Raw genomic sequence first — 20641 nt, 5'->3', positions numbered from 1 at the left:
GCATTTGCTCAACACTTAACCTACATTTTATTTCATGGTTCATTTGCTTTGCTTAATCTTATTTGGAGGTATTTTGCTGAGACTGCTTGGCTTTGTGAGGTTCATGCTATCAGCAAAGACTGAACCGGAGTGCTTTCCTGGGTTAATTATAGTGGTGAACCGAGGGTACATCTTATTATGCAGCAAATCTGATAAACTGCAAACATGCTGTAGGGCCTTTTTTGCACTTGCAAGGTGATGTTGTGTCTTCTTTGCCCTCTGCTACTGCATTTGACCTATCTCTAAGCAGGTTAATCAAACAGCTGGGAAAAGCAGCATGTTATCTCCTAATCCCGCCTATACATGACCCTTTCATAGCAGTTCAGACAAACTAAGCTATTTAAGAAACAAAACTAGTATGTTTCTCAATGGCCTTACTTAGTTTTCCAGCCTTCTACTCTCCTTAATATTTTTAAGTTAGTCTGTAAGGCAAATTTTCAATATGTTAGCAACTTAGTAAATAAGGGCACTTTAAAGCCAAGAGTTTAAATGCAATCCAAATACTGATAAAACCGGATTGGGACAGACAGAGTGACATTTCAGCATTTGCAAGGCAAACAGAACGGATTCCGGTACCGCCCAGAGAGAAAGACGAAACAACAGAGAATTGCAGGAAAGCACGCGTGGTGCCTGCCAGTGAGGAATATTCACTGAATACAAGGCAAGGACAAACGAAGAATCAGTAAGGCAAAACAGTGAGCAGGGGGCGGGGAAAGAAGAGCGGTCACACGTGTTTCTGCTTGGACTTTTTCCTTCTTGCCACAAGAGGGTGTATTTCACTACGGTTAAACATACTTTTCACAGCACCCTCCACCTTACATGTAAATCTCGTTTTCAAGACTGATGGCTTTCAACCTTAACAGACACAGCACCTACTATGGCCTGTGTGATAGATACTGAATTCTCCGTGTCCTGTACGTACACTTGCCAAGTGATTACTAGAATGTATTAGGTGATATTATCTTTCCTCCTCCTCTATCCTCTCCCCTTGTCTCATTCACTTATCTCAAAAGCCTCTCCACAAAACGATTTTTCTAGTCTCATGAGAAGTCAAATAACTATTCCATGAATACACACGTTATAGTGTTACTTGCCTCAAGGATTCCTGAGATACTACTACTACTATTACTGACATGACAAAGCAGGGAGAGGAGGAAAGTGGTAAGAATTAACAGGACAGAGCTGCTTTTGTGTTAGAGCACAGGGCAATAGAAGGCAAAAATCCCAGCTTTCTCAGGCCTTGGACCAAAATAGGGAACTAGCAAAACCAAAGACATTCCACAGCTTTATCTTTTTCCCCTGCTTTAAACTTCATTTGAAAGAATATTTTTTTTTGCAAATTTATCCATACATAAATTAATGAAACTTGTACCAATAGTTCAGAGTAAACATAATTATTCATAAGCTGCTGTGTCTTAAAACTGGAACAAACACTTTTTAAAGTATGGCACAAGCAAAAATTGCAAGAAAAATACATACTGTCAGAATAAAAAGCTAAACTAAGACAAATTCCTTAAAGATTTAAATTAAGTCAAACCAAGCTTCAAGCAATTAGTGCCAGGGCCTTAACAGCATGACATAAGCATGAAGGTTTCAGCAACAATTAGTTAAGTGCCAGCACTGACACCTCAATCTTGAGCTTGTAAAAAACTGGTCTGATTTCTGGAGTGCTTATTAACAAAAGGCCAGTCTCAAGGCAATCCAAAAGGAAGTTTTTGCCTAAGAAAATTAACATGCAGGAGTAAATGCAAAGCAGGTTAGAATACAGTCCTAGTACACAGTTTGCTCTCTTTAATTTTCTTTTTTGCATTAGGAGTAAAGATAAGTTATATGGAGCCAAAATGCAGATACTCTCCTGAGAGGAACAGACAGAACAGGTTATCTCAAAGTGATTTCCCCAGGTTATCATAATTTTAATAGATAATGTGTGCCACTACAATCACATTAATCACCACAACACAGCATGATAGCTCATTTACATGCAGTGTCAATTTATAGCATGCTTATCTAAATCAGTAGCCTCCGGGTGGCTAATGTTTATAAGCCTCTAAGGGAGAACTGAAGGCAACAAGTTCTTCCATGCATGAACTGCCCAGCTGTACATTAGAGACTTTGACAGCCACCACACAAAGATGGGAATTTGCTACAACAAGTCCAGAATATTTTTTTCTCAGATAGGCACAAGTTAGCTATTTAGTATTTATCCTTGGGCCCAAGCAGCATGCCAAAATTCCTTTGGCTAGATAGCTGAATCATTTCTGTTCTGACCTCTATTGGATCATCAAGCCAGAGGACATCCATGCCAGCCTGCACATACAGTCCCTGACAACTCCTTTCCCCTACTCATTGTAAATGACTATTGATCAATACTGACTTCTGCCTTCCATGGATTAGGAACACCTCCAAGCCCAGACAATACTTTTGCAAAGCACGCCAGAACTCTACTATCTATAAAGTTGTATCACGACCAATCTCGTGTCCTCAAAGACATCTGCATGCTGTCCTCTGCGACTGCCCCTTTCAGAGCACACGCTAAATGGGGTGTTGGAAAGTACATCACTGCTTCCCCATTCTGCAGAATTCGAACACCCAAGTTCCCGAAACCAATTTAAGAAATCAGTAAAATCTACCTACTGGCATTAGATCTAAAATTTCCAAGATCAAACTGGAAATGTCTAAATGATTTTTAAACTGGGAGATGCCCAGACACCTCTTAAGCTCCCTCCATGTCAGTACATCTGTCAGGTACAACTTCAGCTAGAAGCAAGACCAAAAAAAAAGCTTTTTCAGGTTATTACAGATCACTGTCAATTCATTAAAAATAAAAAATAAAAAAATAGGGATGGTTGCTCTGATGGTCCCACAATGAGCTGCAAGTTCTGAACAGATCTCATGACTGGTACCTGGCAATCCAGAACTACAAAACTATGAATATACACTTATAAGTAAAAAACTTCAAGAAAGCTCTGATTTTATCACTACATTTATACCTGAAATAACTTTTAGAACAGAAAGTACTAAATAGCTTAAATCTGAAGTCAGGAATAAATGTTTTGACAAGTCCACTCTTTGTCCCTCGCTGGAATGCTACAAAAATTATGACACCATAACAAAGACATCTCACAAATTCGATTTCAGCTTAGTACTCCTACTCTGTGCTGTTTGAAACAAAGATTTTCATCAGTAATAGTTTTCCTGAATGGAGCCTGAAATGAAAACAAACATACATGCAGGGAAGCTTAACTACATTAGCTATATAAAACAGGCTAAATGAAGACCCAATTAGCTCACAGGGAACACCTGTTCTTCTACTACCAGTGTGTGGAACCATCCGAACAAACACCATGTATATATGAAATTGCAACTGAGTATCAATGCACATACCACGCTTACTAGAAATACTGTGCGTATTAACCACATACTATAACAATAAAATGTAACTAAGCCATAACATGAAGCCATGCTAACTGGGAGAAAATAACGGCCCCTGGAACAGCCACTGCACTTGTTCTTCTGAAATGTATCTGCATATGTGGATTTTTTAAATGTTGTTTATGGACTGACATCTTTTAAAGTCTGAAGTGAATACTGCAGTCACTCAGCTATAATGTCTCTATATAACCCACTGAATTGTTCCCAGAAGCCTGGCTAAAGTGTATCTTACCAAACAAAATGTCTAATTTTATCTTAAAATATTATGATTACATCAGCTCTCTCCTCCCTGAAGTTTTACTACTAAGTTAACTGCAGCACTGCTTCTGATTTCAAGGTTGAATTTGCCTGATTCCCTGTTGGTTCTCATTAAAACATCAGATCTTTTTTACATCTGTATATATATTTGCATATGCAGTATGTATCTATTGACAGATATTTTTATATTGACATGACACTTCTCAACCTTTGTGCTGCTAAATGGAAAGACAGAGCTTCTGAATCCCGGCAGTCATTGTCTTCTTTGGTTTTAATCCTGTGATTATTTTTGCTTCCTTCCTTTGAGCTCCCACCTGTGCACAAGTGCACTGGGGTATGTTTAAAAAGCCAGACCACCTCCCACTTTTCTTCTCTATGCTGCCATTTGTTTCTATCAACATCCACTTGTTTGAACACTGCACTGTATCTGAAACTCATATTAAGATAGTCAAGATACAATGATGGGTCCTTTTCTGCATGAGTGCTCGCACGAATAAAGTCTTCCAGGGATTAATATTGTATGTCTTTTTTTTCCCCAGTGGCATTACTTTTGGCTTGGCTACAATAAATTGAACTGTGTTGGACTGAGAACAGTCAACAATCCAGATCACAAGGCAGGGGGCGAAACAGTCCTTCTCATCTTTACCTTTAAGTCTTCCAAAAATTCAATCAGTAACCTGCAAGAATTTAGGTCTAGATGAGGGCTCCTAAACTTGTTTGCTTACCATCACCCACCTCAGCAGTGATAGCAGCTTCCACCCATACAGATGAGCAAGTGGCAAAATTGAGATCCTAAGGCTATGCTTCTGTTGGCAGAGAAGTGCAATAGGAGCAAGCCTGTAGCAGAAAAGAGCTGGTGGTGCTCAGTTACCCAATGACCACAGTATGTATGTTTGGAGGGAGGAGTTTCTCATGATCTCTTGCACTGAAGCCCATTAGTTAGTTGGAAAGCATTAGGTACATTCCTGGAGTAGATCTTTTGTCTTAAAGGAATCAAATTCACAAACTCAAAGGCTTCTTTATGGCAAGCATCAAAGTGCAGCAAGAAGATTCATCTAGAGAGCCCACTCACAATCCAAGCCAGAGGTGCCAGCACAGACCCAGCCCGGGGTACATCTTCTCACTGCTGCAAACCAGAGCTCTAAAATTCCACTTTAAGTCACCTAGACCTGAACCATAACAGGGTATCCTACTAGTAACAACTCTCTTCATCACTATCTCCATGTAACTATGGTCTAAGAGGATCCATTTGAACAGGAACTAAATGTGTGCCCAGCTAATTCTATACAATACAATCTAAAAAAATCATACCAGTAACTCAAATATCTTGACCAATTAAAGCATAGTATTAGCAGAAAAAGCCCCTCAACTCTAGAGCAGGCACCAGAACAAGTGAAAGCCTGCCAACACAAGTCAGGCTTTTTTCATTGATGCCCAATGATAGGACAAGGGGCAATGGGTACAAACTGGAACATAAGAGGTTCCACGTAAACATAAGGAAAAACTTTACTGTGAGAGTGACAGAGCACTGGAACAGGCTGCCCAGAGAGGCTGTGGAGTCTCCTTCGCTGGAGACATTCAAAACCCACCAAGACCCGTTCCTGTGTGATGTGCTCTGGGTGATCCTGCTCTGGCAGGGGGGTTGGACTAGATGGATGTTTTGAGGTCCCTTCCAACCCCTAAGATTCTGTGAACACATAAACTTCAAGTCTTGACAGCATTACAAAGCTCACACTGTCTCTGACTGCAAACCAAAGAACAAAACAAAAAATTCATAACCTGAGAAAACAATCTCCCAGAAGATTGACATTGTTTTTATCTACAGACACAATGTTCAGAAGGTATTTGAGATGATGACACAGCCGAAACAGGGGTGGAGGAGTTTTACACTCCTCTGTAAAAAAAAAGAAAAAAAAAAATCCCAAACAAATCAAACCCCCAATAAACCGAATCTGCAGTCACCACAATTAATTCTTGGAACAAAAATGTTTTTCCAGTTTATTTCTTTGCTTTTCAGTTAGTCACTGTACAATTATGCAGATAAACCTGATAAATGAAGGGTCTGTGTAAGTAACAGGAGGAATAATGGATCCAGGTAAATGTAATTACACACTGTCAGGAAAAATTATTAGGGACAACAACTGTAAGAGGAGCTGCCTCCAACTTATGTTTTGAGAGAAGTACAGAAGACCAGAGCCTCTGCTTTTAATAAGCATTGTGGGTTTTGTACAAATAGCTGTACAAAAAATGTGATTAAGAAAAAACAGAAGAATTTGGTAGCAATGCAGGCAAGTTAGATTCTTTTCTTGCTTCTACAGAATTGAAAAAACTCACATTAAAGAAGCAAGATCAGAATGTAAACTACTATGTGATTTTTCTCTTTTTTTTTAAAAAAAAAACAAAAACAACAACTTTGATAACATGCTTGCTCCATCACGGCTGCAACTACATGACAATTTTTAATTGAAATCCATTTTGGGAGTAAGAAGACACTGCACCTTCCTTTCAGCATTTCAGATGGTTTCAAAACTATCTATCCAACTTCTACTGATTCAAGTTGAGTTTAAGATTAATTCCTAAAGTTATACAGAATTCCTCAAGTAATATAAAATTCATATTAGACAAGAGACATTGTAAATTCTTGCAAGACTATATTTCTTTTAAACTCAAAATGACATTCAGTATTATGTTTTAGAATCTAATGCAAGAACCAGCAGGAAAATTTGCCCAGGGTTTTTGTTAAATAAAAAGTAAAACTAACTATAGGTACACTTGCATAAAAATCTCATTCCAAGAACATTTTAACATGAAAAATTCTAAACAGGATGAACATTCAGCACGCAGGGTGGCGTACTTAGTCATAAGCTATTGCTAAAGCTATAGAAAATAAATAAATTCATAATGACTATAAAGTCTAACAGCTAGCAAACGACCTAAAAATAGGTTCCTTAACGTGCTAAAAAATTCATGGCTTAACAAGATATTCTTTATGTTTAACAGGTCTGTCACAAACAAACTCTGATCAGACTCAGCCTTCACATCTGTTGAGACAAACCTGCAGCAGAAGGAATACAATCCCTCTGGATTTATGTCAGTAGAAAGAAGAGAAGAAAAAAGAAAGAAAAATAAAAATCAGAATCTGACCTTTCAAATACAATTTTTGGCATTTCTTTGAGTATTCATTTAACAAAGTTTCTTTCACTGTATTGCTCAACACAGCTCTGAGCCACAAGACATTCAACACGGTTTCATTTTGGCTACAGGGATTATTACACTTTTATTTTACTTGATTCATCATTATAGAAAAGATAAGGATGACAACAGGAGGCCAGTGGCACTGCTGCACTTAAAAGAGAACAAAGTAATACTAATCCTCTCTAAAAGGTACATCCCAAAAAAGTTTCATTAGCCATCTCTTATGTGCTGGCAGCCATCTGGAGATGTTGCATAAACATCACAGTATATGTCAGGGGTTGGGTTTACAATTTTTGAAGAAGCAAGTAGGAGAGCTGAAATGTTGCTCATTAACAACAAGGTTCATCCAGATTTCTCAGTTTAACAGCTTGTCCATTTTTCCTAGCCAATTTTTAAAATGAAAGAAATTAGTTTCCTCAATCTATGTCTTAATACCCAGAAAACACAAAAAGCTCTACTACATATACCCTTTAGGATACCACAGATAATAACAAACATTTATTTCATTCAACTACCACTGCTTAATCTACCAACAAAGTCAGCATCATTAGTTTAAGCCTCCACATTTTGCTCAGACAGGACAAATTTTAGATTAAGTGTCAATTATTGGCTCATAAAGTCCTATTACTGGCATTTCCTTCTAAGCAGAGTGTGGTTTAATTGGCAAGGGCCTTTTTTCCTAAGACGAGCCTAATTCTAAAAAATGTTACATGCCCAGCTGAGCAACCCATCAAGCTGCAGGGGAAGCAGTTGCACTGAGCAATACCCTCCTGAATAAATCTGTCCAGCTTATGGCCATTAACTCAAATCCAAACTATTACTCCCATCAACTGACACTGATGACAGTGACAAGGCCCCGCAAGCTTGCTTTGATGGCCATTAGTAAATTCAATTTTATTTTATTAAGTAACCAGTAACATGCCAAAAACTTCTGTATTCTGTGGTTACAAGAAGGACATGCACACCAGTTGACAGATAGCCAAGTCATTTCACACTTCACTATATACAACATCTTAACACATACGCAAGAGAGTAAGATGAAAATGTGACATTACAAGTAGGCATTAAGGTTTTGATGGCATAAATTTAGGCTGACTGGCAATAAAAATATCCAGGAGCTGTTACACTAGCTACCACAAGTTCCTTTTTCAAACCTTTATATCATAACACCACCACATTTTAGAAGTATTTAAAAATATCACTTTCTGAAGAATCTTATAGGCAACTTTTTTCCTGTACTACTATCTGAAAAGCCAAACTACTTTTAGGCCATGAACAGAGAATAGTAATATACACTATGTCATAAATCTTTGAAGCAAGAAAAGGCTCTTCCACAGATATCACATTTTCGGCATTATAGATAATTAAGGTAAGAAAGCACTTTAGCAATTAAACTTTGTAAGTATTAGTAACTTTTTTTGTATCAACTGCATCTTGGTGAGCCTTTTCTTCTGCTCTTAAACAATGTTAAAACTCACACAACAGCTTCCTTCTTTGTCAGCTGTTTACTTTGCTTCACCTCCAAATCACAGCAGCTCAAAGGGCCAAGCAAGAAATAGCAATTCCTGGATTCATAAGCAATAAACATAACCGGGAGGAGACTTTCCAAAAGGACAAAGAACTCTTGGGCTCTATTTTGATTGGTGTTAAGACACTGATCTTTCAATCAAAACACCTGGGTGACAAGTGTGGCAGGCAGTCAATGGGGACACTAATTTGGTCAAGAGACAGACATTGCTGTTTTCTTCACTATCATGACAGGTCAGAGATTGTCAACTTGACAGCTCCTTTGTGAACACCATTGGAGATTTAGACGAAAATCCTCAAAAGCAGATAAAAGTGGCAGTTGCACTCAAGAAGCACGTCTCAGTATGCAACTATGAGCACAGTTCTGTGTGAAACAAGAACATGCACTTACCACAAAGAACAAGTTACACCAAATGTGATGCTTTAGCACAAAGTGACTAATGATATCTTTTCACCAGGCAATACGTGCTCAAGAAATATTTTATCTAATAATAGCAGCCCTGTCTTTCCCTCCAGGGTCTGTATAATTGCATTTAAAGTGATGAAGACATCTTGCTTTTATGGAATCACAGAATGGCTGAGGTTGGAAGAGACTTTAAAGATCATCAGGTTCCAACCTCCCTGCTATGAGCAGGGACACCTCACACTAGACCAGGCTGCACAAGCCTCATCCAACCTGGCCTTCAACACCTCCAGGGAGGGGGCTTCCACAACCTCCCTTGACAACCTATTCCAGTGCCTTATTGCCCTCATGGTGAAGAATTTCTTCCTGATGTCTAACCTAAATCTCCTCTCTTCCAGTTTAAAACCATTATCCCTTGTCCTATCACTGCCCTGTCTGGTGAAAAGCCCCTCCTTAGCTTTCCTGTAGTCCCCCTTCAGGTACTGGAAGGCTGCTCTAAGGTTTCCCCACAGCCTTCTCTTCTCCAGGCTGAACAGCCCCAAGCATAGGCAAAGATGAGGAGAAAAATAGCACTTTTACCAGATAGCCTATCTAAAAACACAAAATACCTGCAATGCACAGGAGCCCTGATGATGTGGTTTAGTAGGAACACTCCTTTTGTCGTGCATTCACTCACATGTACTCAATAGCAGAGCTCAGCATCCTGCTCACATGGAATACAACCACGGGTTTTTCTAAGAGGACATGCACTAAGAGCACTGCTGGTTGCCATAGGCACAACTAGGATCTGCCAGCTTTCCAGTTTCGACACTTTCCAATAGCTTACACCTTTATCAAAGCACAGGTGTCTGTGGCAGGGAAGACTTTCATGCAAAAATTAAAAATGACCACTTCTTGGGAAATTCTTTAAGAATGGCCAGTTCCCTAGTGACTCAGGCATCTTTTTATTTGTAAAAAAAATCCAGGTTTCGGCAGTCAGGGGCCACTGAGTAGCCAGGTACAGGACTTGAAAATATCCTTCTCAAGTCTCCCCTGCTTAAGTACCTTGGCATGGAAGAGAAAATGTAGCTTGAGTTCAGTGCTGGAGTTCAAATGCAAGGCAGAACAAAGATGCACAAGTGCACAGTACAATGAAAGGATCAGGGAAGTACAGGAGAAAAGAAGATCAAAATGCTATCCATAAAAAATGAGCTAATCTGAAACTGGACTTCCTGAAACTCAATTAGCAAATATCTATAAAATTCACTGGAAAAATTCACACTGTTTCTTTAATCCCAGTGACTGTTCCATACTGTAGCTACAGACTGTATTTCAGCAAATTATTTAAAACAATGCTTTTAAAACTATTTAGGCAATGCATCATTTCCTTAAGGTAAAAACAGTTTTGTGAATCAATAGAAGTGACTGCAGGGATGTGCTAGCAAAGGGGTTTTGCATCTCTTCTACAGTTTAACTTCAGACTGCATCATAGCTTATGATTTATTATTCCAATTGAACTTCATGAGCAGTTACAAACCAAATTCTTCTTGCTTTTTAGGGCCCAACTTAAGACAACACTAACTCGAGAAGTCTTCATTTTACAAATGTTGCTGCAGTAAACAACTGTAACCAAAGTCAACATGAAAATCAAATCTCCCTAATAGAAATGCTAAAAAAAATCCCAGGTTCTCTCAAGGAGGTGAGTTTGGAGGCATCTTCTACTAACAGAAAAAGTACTCAATTTTATGAAGTTACCTGTGCATCAGTGTTCTGTCTATACAAAGGGTATGATACAATTTGTTCATCACAAGGGGAACAAGTAAGATTAAGTTAACATTTGCAAACCTTTTAGATAATACAATGCAGAACCAGCAGAAGAATTTAGCAAAGAACTAGTAATTCTGTATTCAAACAGGTATTTGAATGGTACATAATATTACACACTGAACAAATAACACAACAGAATGAAAAGCAGCTCATTCAGAAGATTGGTCCAGTTCAGGAAGGAGAGAGTGGGGGAGAAGGGGAAGAATCTGATCACATAATTACAGGTTTTCTGACAGTACATACACACAAAGAAGCCATAGAAAGATTCTTCCACAGAACCTTAATGCTGTTTATTTTCCTTCACTATTTACTGCTTGATGATTCTGTGACAATTTATAGCTATTTATAAAATATCAGAGACAAGCAACACAGCATGTATCTGTGTGTCAGAAAAGAAATATGGAACATACATAATGCAATGTAAAACCTATTGGTGTTTTTTTTCTTACAACACATAGCCAGTGGAGTGCATCATCACATAGTGCCATTACAAAACCAGAATCACCAGATCTGTATTTAACTAATTGCCTTTTCATTTAGATAACAGATTATAAGGGTTCTGTATGGTAGGTATAGAATAAACATTTTAAAGCAGTGATTGGTTTTGCCAATCACAATGAACCATACAGCTAGCATCTGGTACTGTTTCCATTTTTACATTGAAAAGATTATTATTTGACAATTTATATATACAAGGTATGGCTTTATTGTTGACTAATCTTGCTCACCCTAATCTCACTGCTATGAATCTGCATAATACAACCAGGAAATTTTCACACTGATTCTATACAACATTTTTAGCATTTCTTATTTAAAAATCATTATCTGTGCACACTTTAAGCTGTCTCTGCCTAAAGTACACATTTAAGAACTTGGTTCAAGTCCAAAGAAAGAGACAAAACTTGCAGAAATTATTCATTATTTACAATATGGGGGAGAGGGCAGGTAGGTGAGGGGAAATATGAGGGACTCTGATTTTACTGCTTCTGGCTTTCTTCATCAGGAAACAATACAGGTTTCCTTTCATATACTTGTGACACTAGGATAACCATCATTTACTTGACTTAAATTAAGCACATATAAAACTTAATATTTTTGGCTTTGGAGAATTATCCCCAAGTAATATCTAGCAGAAAATGAAAACAAAAGGCCTCATTTAATCCACCTACTCCAGGGTTCAATTTCACCCACAATGTGTAACTGGAATTGCAAGTGGATTTAAACAGACCATGAGAAAGAAGGAACTCACCATTCTAACTACTTCAGGGTAAGTCTGCTCTGTCAAACAGCCTCTGCTTATTGTAATGTAGTCCACCAGTTCATTAAGAGTGGAGCGCTTGTATTCTTTCATTTTAAGGTCTGAAAGCGTGTCCATGAAGTCAAAAATTACACAGCACTGTTGAAGTTTCTTTAGGAACAGTTCAGGCTGCTCTGAAGATGGAACGTCTATGAAACAAGAAAGGAAATCTTTGTGAGTGTGGCTGAAGATCAATTTCAAAGGAAAGCAGCATTCATACAGTTTTTGTAAAACAGAGCTCAGATTAACAAACAACCCCCTTACAGGAACTGTATTACTATTGTGTGTTTGAGATCTTCAACAACATGTTGTAGAAGCAATTTAATCATCACCTGCTATTATGAAAATAAAGTTCACCAACTAAGTCCAGGTTGAAGTGGAGAATGCAAATACAACAGCATTCAAGGCTTAGTTCTACAATACACCACTGCATTCACTGGAGGCTGACACTCACCATTGTTAACTTACACTCCAAAGAAGGATGAAAGAACTGTCAAACAAATCAAGGTTGAGTAATTTATATTTGTAAAAACACTGTGTCATTTATAACTGTATATGAATATACATGAATATGTATATGAAAACACAGCAAGACTATAATTCTGCACACAAGTTCTCAGATTCAATCATTACCCCCATGTTGAAACTTTCCATAGCAAAATCAAATTGACTTAAACACAGCGGGGATTTTTTGCTGTACTATGAACACATAACAGGTATCAACAGGAACATTTTCACACAAAATAACAGTATGTGCTTGACCAATAAAGTAAGCAGAATATTCTAATTACTACTTTTGCTGTTTTCTTAATTCTCAGCAGATAAAAGAATTAATGAAGAAATAAGAGGCCTGTCAACTTCTTAGTGGTTTGTTACGTTTCTCAAAAGAGCACACAGAAGGCCCAGTTTCTTCAATGTTCTATACACAAGAGGCTAACAATAACAGAAAGTTGCAGAAATTAAACATGCATTTTACTCTTAAAGTATACCCTCAGACTAGAGGGCACTTCACTTCCTCTGATCTCCCTTTTTTTTTTTTAAAGGTACAAATACTCTGTCAGCACCAGAATCCAGTGAATGACCCTTGCAAGCCATAAGACAAGACAGAAATGAATTTTTTTTCTGATTTCAACTAGCAAAACATTAATAGTAAAGACTTTCATTTCTTAAAGCTTAGCCATACTAGTAAAAAGCCAACCTCAGATAAAACTTCTTGCTGTTAACAGAAGAGTATGTCAAGCTAAGGAATACTTGGTAAACACTGGAAGTTGGTATTAGTTTATAGTAGTTTCAAGGATGAAGCACCATGAATCTGTTTTAATTAAAACCATGTACATAGTTACTAATTTCAACTTCAAAAAGCCTATTTAAATATTCCAAGGTCATCATATAGATACACAGTTTCAAAAATTACTGATAGAGATGCAAGGACCTCAAGGCACTTCACATCATCCCCCTATGTCGCTTACACACTGAAAAGAATAAATATGGATTGCAGCAGAAATAAAGATGCTATTTGTTTTCTGACCTGACAAGGTAAAGTACAACAGTTCATTCAACATTGTTGTCCTTAGAGCATTGCAGTATGAGAGGATTCACCAGGTTAAGAAACCTAATATGGTGCATCCCACAAAGAACAATCAAGATCTTGGTAAAGTCAATTGATGATACCAAGCTTCACACACCAATCTCATACTAATTAAGCTTGGGTAATCTCTACAACAGCTGTGTCCAAAGCAAATTAAGAGGGAAAAGAAGTGACATCGTTATGCCACCACACTTGATATCACCGTAATTATTCACCCCACATTCCTACAGGTTATACTGATCTGTCGTCCTGCAGAACCCCAAAAAGAAGAGCTACACAGGACAACAGTCCCCTCTGAAGACCTCTGGAAAACTGAGGGTCCCAAAACCAGGTCACCCTAAAGTTGTTTCAGTAGCCACGTAAGTTCTGATGCCTCACAGCTGAAAATTAAGGTAAGCCAAGAACTCAGAGAAAGTCATTAGCCACCACCCATTATAAAACTCATCACTTCTATTAGCGACATTTCTAAGGTTAGAGCTTTACAGGACATAAGAGTCTTTGGGGAAGCAAGGTATTGACTTCTTTCTTGAATACCTGCCTTCAAGTAACACAACAAAGGAGACTGGACTTCAGAATTCACTGTTATTAGCAAGCAGGCAACAATTCATTGATTAAACAATTTATTCCACAAGATAGACTGTAAATACAAGCTCAGAAAAACAAAAAAAGGAGATTTATATATGAAGTGCAATTGATTTCTTTTCAAGAGTATCATGTTTAATTCTTTCACTCCTTCTTATGCTATCTGTAAACCCCCATAGAACATGGAAACACATAATCTGTGATGTTACAAGAGCATAATGGGGTTTTGGTTGTGTTGTTCTACCCGGCTGGCACGCATTCAGTTTGGCCAACAAAGATATCCTGGTCAAACAAAAACACAGGCTGAAATCAAATGGGAATCCATTAAGATACAATTCAGCACAAGTTACAACCAGACTCAAATGACTCATGATTGCACTGATTTTAAACTAGGGTCAGTATTAAATAGAAATTAAAAAATGACTAAAGCATTAAAATAACTAATAAAAGTTTGTTTTCTTTTTTCCTCTAGTTAAGTATCTGGGGGTGTGGGAACAAAATGAAAAATATAATTAAGTTCTTCTCAAGAAAAACCACTCAAAAACACTACATCAATTTCAGGCCAGCATTAGGACATCATTAAGCCATGCAAACTATAGGAAAAACTCCAAACAAACAAAAACAACCAACCAAAAAAACCCACAAGCAACAGCACAAAAATCCAAGGCCCTACAAAATAAAACCCCACAACCCAGTTGTTCTGGTCACATCTGCCTTTCTTTATTGAGCAAGTTACCATTCACATTGCAAACTAAAATTGCAACCAGTTTTATTCAATAATATTTCTCCCTGTTCTTGGCAATTCAGGATACCTTGGGAACAGGGTAAAACCTAATGACTGGGTCTTTTCTACTTGGAAACAGGAGAAGTATACAAGGGCAAATTCAAGGGGTCCTAATATGCACAGCATAAGAAAAGGGCAGCAGAAATCAATAAAATCAGTATTCCATGTTCCCAGTTTTCAACCATACCATTAGCTGGTTTGGAGTTTTTTTATGTTTTTGTGGAGGGAGTGTTTGTGTGTGTGTTTTCTTTAATTATCAAAACCTCTTTCACAACTGTAGAAACCTTACAGAAAGGTCACTAAGAATGGATTTCACCAGCCACCCTCATGCCACCACTCAGAGCAGGGCATGCACTGGTATTGGGTACAGACCTCATCAGCTCCACAGCAGAGCTGAACTCTTTCATGCAATGCCTTGAAATGAAACATGCTGCTTGTTACAGATGTTTGCAGTCAGCTGATGAAAAACAGCAATCATTTCCTTCTCAGCAGATGGACACTCAGAGCTTCAATGAATTCTGCAACGTTTTATGCTTGGGCTAACGCAAAGCCATACATTTAGGCCTACAAGTGTAATAACCTTCAATCTTACCACATACCCTCTTTCAACTGAAAACCTGAAAATTGAGCAACTACTCCAATAAATCTTACTACCTATAGTACTTCAATCTATAAAATCAAATCAAAATGACAGTACTAAGTGGCATGTGCAATTTATACCCAACACACAGGAGAATATACATTTATTAAAATCAACCTTTAGAGAAAGATAAACTTGTGTCTGGATTACTGGGAACTCCCCTCATTTTCAGAAGAAGGTCTTAGCTAAGTGTTAATATTTTGGCTTGTCAGTTTTTGTCTTTAGCCACGTAAAACTGGACAAAGTTTTTTAAATACACCTAGTATTCACAGATTTAAAGGAAATTAGCTGAGTGGAAAGAAGTACTAATACATCTGAACAATGATTATCAAGAAGGAAGCAGAGCCTTTAAAAAAATCAAGTGGTTTATAAATTTATCAGAAAAAATTACAAAGTACTGTGATTTTTTTTTAGACACAGACCAAAAATTGTAACAACAGGTGAAATACTAAGTCTAAAATAGCCAAAGCAATTTGGTTTCTTTCTTAATAGCCTTTTTCCAGAATAATCCTAATCCAACTAGCCCATCACTTCTCATCAGGCATCTCTTCAATCTCTGCCTTCTCCATCCTTTTATCAAATAAAGATGTAAAAATCTGATTGCATGTTTTTATTGCAAGTCTCACAATAATTTTAAGAACTTCCTTCTAGTTTCCTAACATCTGAGAACTCTGTATGCAGTTGCCTCCATCCACTGAGATTGTTTTCTATATTCTTGCCCTATATACTTAACGGCAAAATAATTCCCCAATTTTAGTTCCATTTCTGTATCTTCCAGCTTCCAGGTTACTAAATAAACCTAGGATTACTATTTTTCTAGAAAAGTAAAATCTCCTTGTGACAAAAAAGCTCTAAAAAAACCCAAACAAACCCCTCCTTGATTTCTACCACTCACCAAGTCACAGAGTTAAACGTAACCAACTACTGAAAAACAGACCTACCTGTACAAAGTTGACATAAATCTCCTCATGTCTGCACCAAGCCTCTACAGGCCCCTATGAAGATTCTATTTTGTAAGAAGCTAACTCTCTAGCTTTTATTTAAATAAAACTTGCCAATTTGAATTTGAAAGCCTTTTGTTCTTGTGAGAAGGACATCTTCCGAGAAGAGGACATCTAGTGACACACAGCTCACACCTTTAGCTAAGTCAGGGTCCCTGGTACATAACCAGCCGTACATAAACACCTGCACATAATAAAAAGCCACATTTCTATAAGCCACTTTTCCCAGTAGAATATTGGTCTTAAGATGCCAAGAAGTACAAATGTTTGCCCTCTGTTTCTTAACACAGACTTCTTGAGAAAAGTAATCGCTAACCTGACTGTATTCATTTAATTTTCCTGACTGCCTGTCAATATTATGAATGCTTTGTGAAGTCAGTAATCATTCATTTATAATAGGTGCTTTTTTCAAAGCTGTTTTCCCAACCCATTCTCTGTACCTAATAATTATACAGGCAGGGCAGCAGTCAGGCACTGTGTTCCAAATATATAAAGTCTAACCAGCACCAACATTATTCACACAGTAATACATACAGTGGGACAGACTCAAGCTGCCTTTCATGAGTGAACATGCACAAAAAAACCAAAGTGCACCATTAACATAGTTTCCAGCACACTCAAAATGCACTATTAGAAGTGCAACATGGGATATACTCCACCACTGTCCCTGGTAATCAGTGTCTCTTAAGTCACAAAATTGGGAATTGATTCCCTTACCATGAATCTCTCCCTGATCAAACTGAGTAAATTCTTATAAAGCAGAAGTTCCTGAGTAGTTTCCCAGGGATCCTGGATGTTGAATCTCTCTACTGCTTGCCAATACTCCCTGACCATTTCACAGAGGTTTTCAACAAAAATAACTAAGTGGGCTGAGCAGTCCAAAAGCAGGGTAGATCTAGCATTTGTTTTGAGAGCTTTCTGTGCACATGGAGGACCATTACAAGCAACAAGGATACTCTTTAAGAAATACTAATATACACTGCCAAAACTGTATAGCATAGATATACTTTTAAATATATTAATCAAAATGCTGCCTTTACTCATGTATGTAACATCTTAAAAGCTTCAGCCCCTTAACAGAACACATGGACGAAGGGTTGCTGTGTCTCTCCTCACAAGACCAAGACTTAACAACAAATTGACAATAAAAAGAATTTCAATAAAGCGTATTTTTCAAAATTCTACTTTTAAAGTTAGTAACTCCTATTAAACTTCTTGCCTGCTTCCACAGCAGGCATGGTTCAGGCATGGTGCAGGAAACAGTTTAAACCTCTCTTTCACCCATATGGCTCAATCCAGAATTATGCTTTCAATGAAAAGATCTGTTCAGGCTACACTTTGTCAATCTTTGGCCAACGCTTGCTTGTTCCACCACTGACTACACCTACAGTGTCTGTGGGGTGGACATCTTCCAAATTGGAAGTGGACCAAGACCACAAGCCTGGTTGTCAAAGCAACTGATTAGCCATAGCAAAAAGAATGTCTTCATGAAAATCAGCACTGATGATGTGTCACCCTGAAGTGAGCAGAGAGCTTCCAGGGTGCCATATGTTTACAAGTTTGGATTCTCTTACTCATTGCCAACATAACATGATGAATCTGTTATGAAATGGAGTTACATCCAGTATCAAGGAAATACACAGTGGATAGTCAGAACTCATGAGAAACTAACGGAAGATGAGATTACCAGGGTATCTGGATACATCAATCGTTGTTCTAGGTCACACAAAAATAGAAACTCACATGATATTTGGTTGTCTACAGTGTCCCTCACACTAGTACTAATAATCACCATAACTTTTCATAATCAAGCAGCAATGGGTTGGTTCCTCCTTAATAAATTGACAACACCTTTCAAGCCCTCTGTAAGAGTTCTTCAACAAATGGGAAGAGTTTAGATTAATGGAATAATTCAAGACAGTCAAAGTTTACCTACTCAACTTAAAGTACATTCAAGCCAAAAATTATCCAGGCTAAAGACGACAGCAGAGAAGGTACGGAAAAGGATTCAAATTACAAACTTTGGGGAAAAATTGATGGGAGAAAAGCAAGTGGATGACAGCATAAAATAATTTCAGAAGAGATGGAAGAAGGGCAAAGCAGCTCTGAGTATTATGAGAAGGGGACAGAGTGGGAAGTCAAAGAAGGCAAAGCAACAACATAAAAATGTATTAAAAGACCAAGAGAGAAAGAATGATGGAGAGCTTATGCAGGAGACTTGGAAAATGTTGTCTGGGGAACAGGTAACACCATGAAGTAGGAGGATATTTTTAAAGGAAAAATATAGGAGTTCAAAGTGTTTAAGCAAAGTGAAAATGAATGAGTTTGTGGTTAGTAGCTAGATTTGACTAAGCAGCTACATATCTGGAGGTTCCTGACACTTCGTGACATCTTTTATATACCTCATTGTATTATTTATAAGGAGTCTGCCTAGACATCAAATTAACACTAATTTTTTGCCTCAAGTTGATCACACATTTCCTCGGTTGCCCTCTCCCCCTTCCTCAAAAATTGTTACAAATATTTTAAAAAACAATTATTAGCGATTGATTTATTTATTAAGGGAAGCAAAAAGGCTGGCAAAAATACACAAAAATGTTATTTCAATTTCCTGAATTGAATATGTGACATAAAAATTTCCAAATAAAACAAAAATACTCTGTTGAAACACTGAGAATTACTGTGGCAAGTTTTCCTGGACTGACTCAAGTTTCTTTCAAACTGTCTCAGAAAGTTTATGCTACTTGTTTTAAGTGGGTTATTATTGAATTGAACTTTCATATTGAATTGAACTTTCAAAGTGCAAGCTAAGCTTCATTAAGAAGAGTTGAAGCCACTAGGTTTGCTGAACAGTCACCAGAGAGAGCTGCGGTCCAGGTCTGTCCTGCCACTTGAGAATACTGACCTGAGGCAGTAAAGAAATTATCAGGATACCTTTGCCGCACACTTGCTTCCTAAACTTCTACTGTTGGATATGAAAGACATACTGGTTATTTTTCAAAGAGTTGTCCAAGGGTAAAGGAAAAGAAAAAAAATCAGGTCCAGGTCTGTCCTGCCACTTGAGAATACTGACCTGAGGCAGTAAAGAAATTATCAGGATACCTTTGCCGCACACTTGCTTCCTAAACTTCTACTGTTGGATATGAAAGACATACTGGTTATTTTTCAAAGAGTTGTCCAAGGGTAAAGGAAAAGAAAAAAAATCAGGATGGATTTGAAATGTTCTTAAAAAAAAAAAATTAAAATAAAAACAAACTAAACACAGAAACTGTTTCTTTTCTACTTTCTACATTTAGATAAATATAAGCCTATGTCCAGTTTAAAGATTTGTGGGGGTTTTTCATGGACTGTTTCTTTTTTGGTTGGTGATGGCTTGCTGTTCTTTCTTTTTAGGCACTGACTTGCTAATTTAGCTAGGTGTTCAAAAAAACCAACAACAAAACAACCCACAATACTATGCTGGGAAGCAACATTAAAACCTAGTACAATCAGCTAATCCTCTGGAGCTCCCAGAGCTGTGTTAGAACACCCTTAGTCTAAGAATCAAAAGTATCCACAAACTTAAAGATCAGTTAATTTTAACATCATGCTCCATTACAAACACAAGACTGACTCTGCATGACAAACCTTTGCTGTTGGGTTTTTTGAGACCCCAGTATCAGTAAATAAGTGTTACTCCTTACATCTTTGCTCAATTCTAGCTGGCAGTGTGGAACAATCCATTAGTTCCTTTCAGCTACCAGGAGCTGTACACCAGAATTAAAGTAATGTGTAAACCGTAAACATCTGAACAGCAAAAGATACAGGTAGCTCAAACGCAAATCCAAAGCAAGCTAAACTTGCCTCCTTGCTCAGCCTTTCTACTCTAGAACACATCAGGCAGATCTGAGACAGGAGCACCATGTAAACAAAGACATCTATCGCATTTTCCAAGTCATTTCTCAAATTACAGATGTAGAGCAAAGCTACACGAAAGTAACTTAGTGCTACACTGCATCACCCCGCTGCTGTTTTCCTTTACTTTAAAATCACTAGTAGGTCTTCAGGCTCATTTTCAGTGTATTTATAATTGCCTAGCTAGTCTCCAGG

The 20641-nt window shown here is 37.7% G+C and overlaps 1 protein-coding gene across 2 annotated transcripts in view; it reads right to left on the bottom strand.

Moving 5' to 3' along the window:
• The window catches only part of PPP2R5E (protein phosphatase 2, regulatory subunit B', epsilon isoform), a 66928-nt gene that overhangs the window by 16395 nt on the left and 29892 nt on the right, over positions 1-20641 (bottom strand). For both annotated transcript variants that reach the window (XM_010000673.1, XM_010000674.1), the window contains exon 2: positions 11910-12106. In XM_010000673.1, coding sequence (XP_009998975.1) covers positions 11910-12106 — 197 coding nt within the window. The remainder of the gene's footprint in view (positions 1-11909; positions 12107-20641) is intronic.

This window comes from Chaetura pelagica, unplaced genomic scaffold (genome assembly GCF_000747805.2).
Source record: "Chaetura pelagica isolate M959 unplaced genomic scaffold, ChaPel_1.0 scaffold36, whole genome shotgun sequence".
NCBI lineage: Eukaryota > Metazoa > Chordata > Aves > Apodiformes > Apodidae > Chaetura > Chaetura pelagica.
This window is presented reverse-complemented; position numbering and strand designations above follow the sequence as displayed.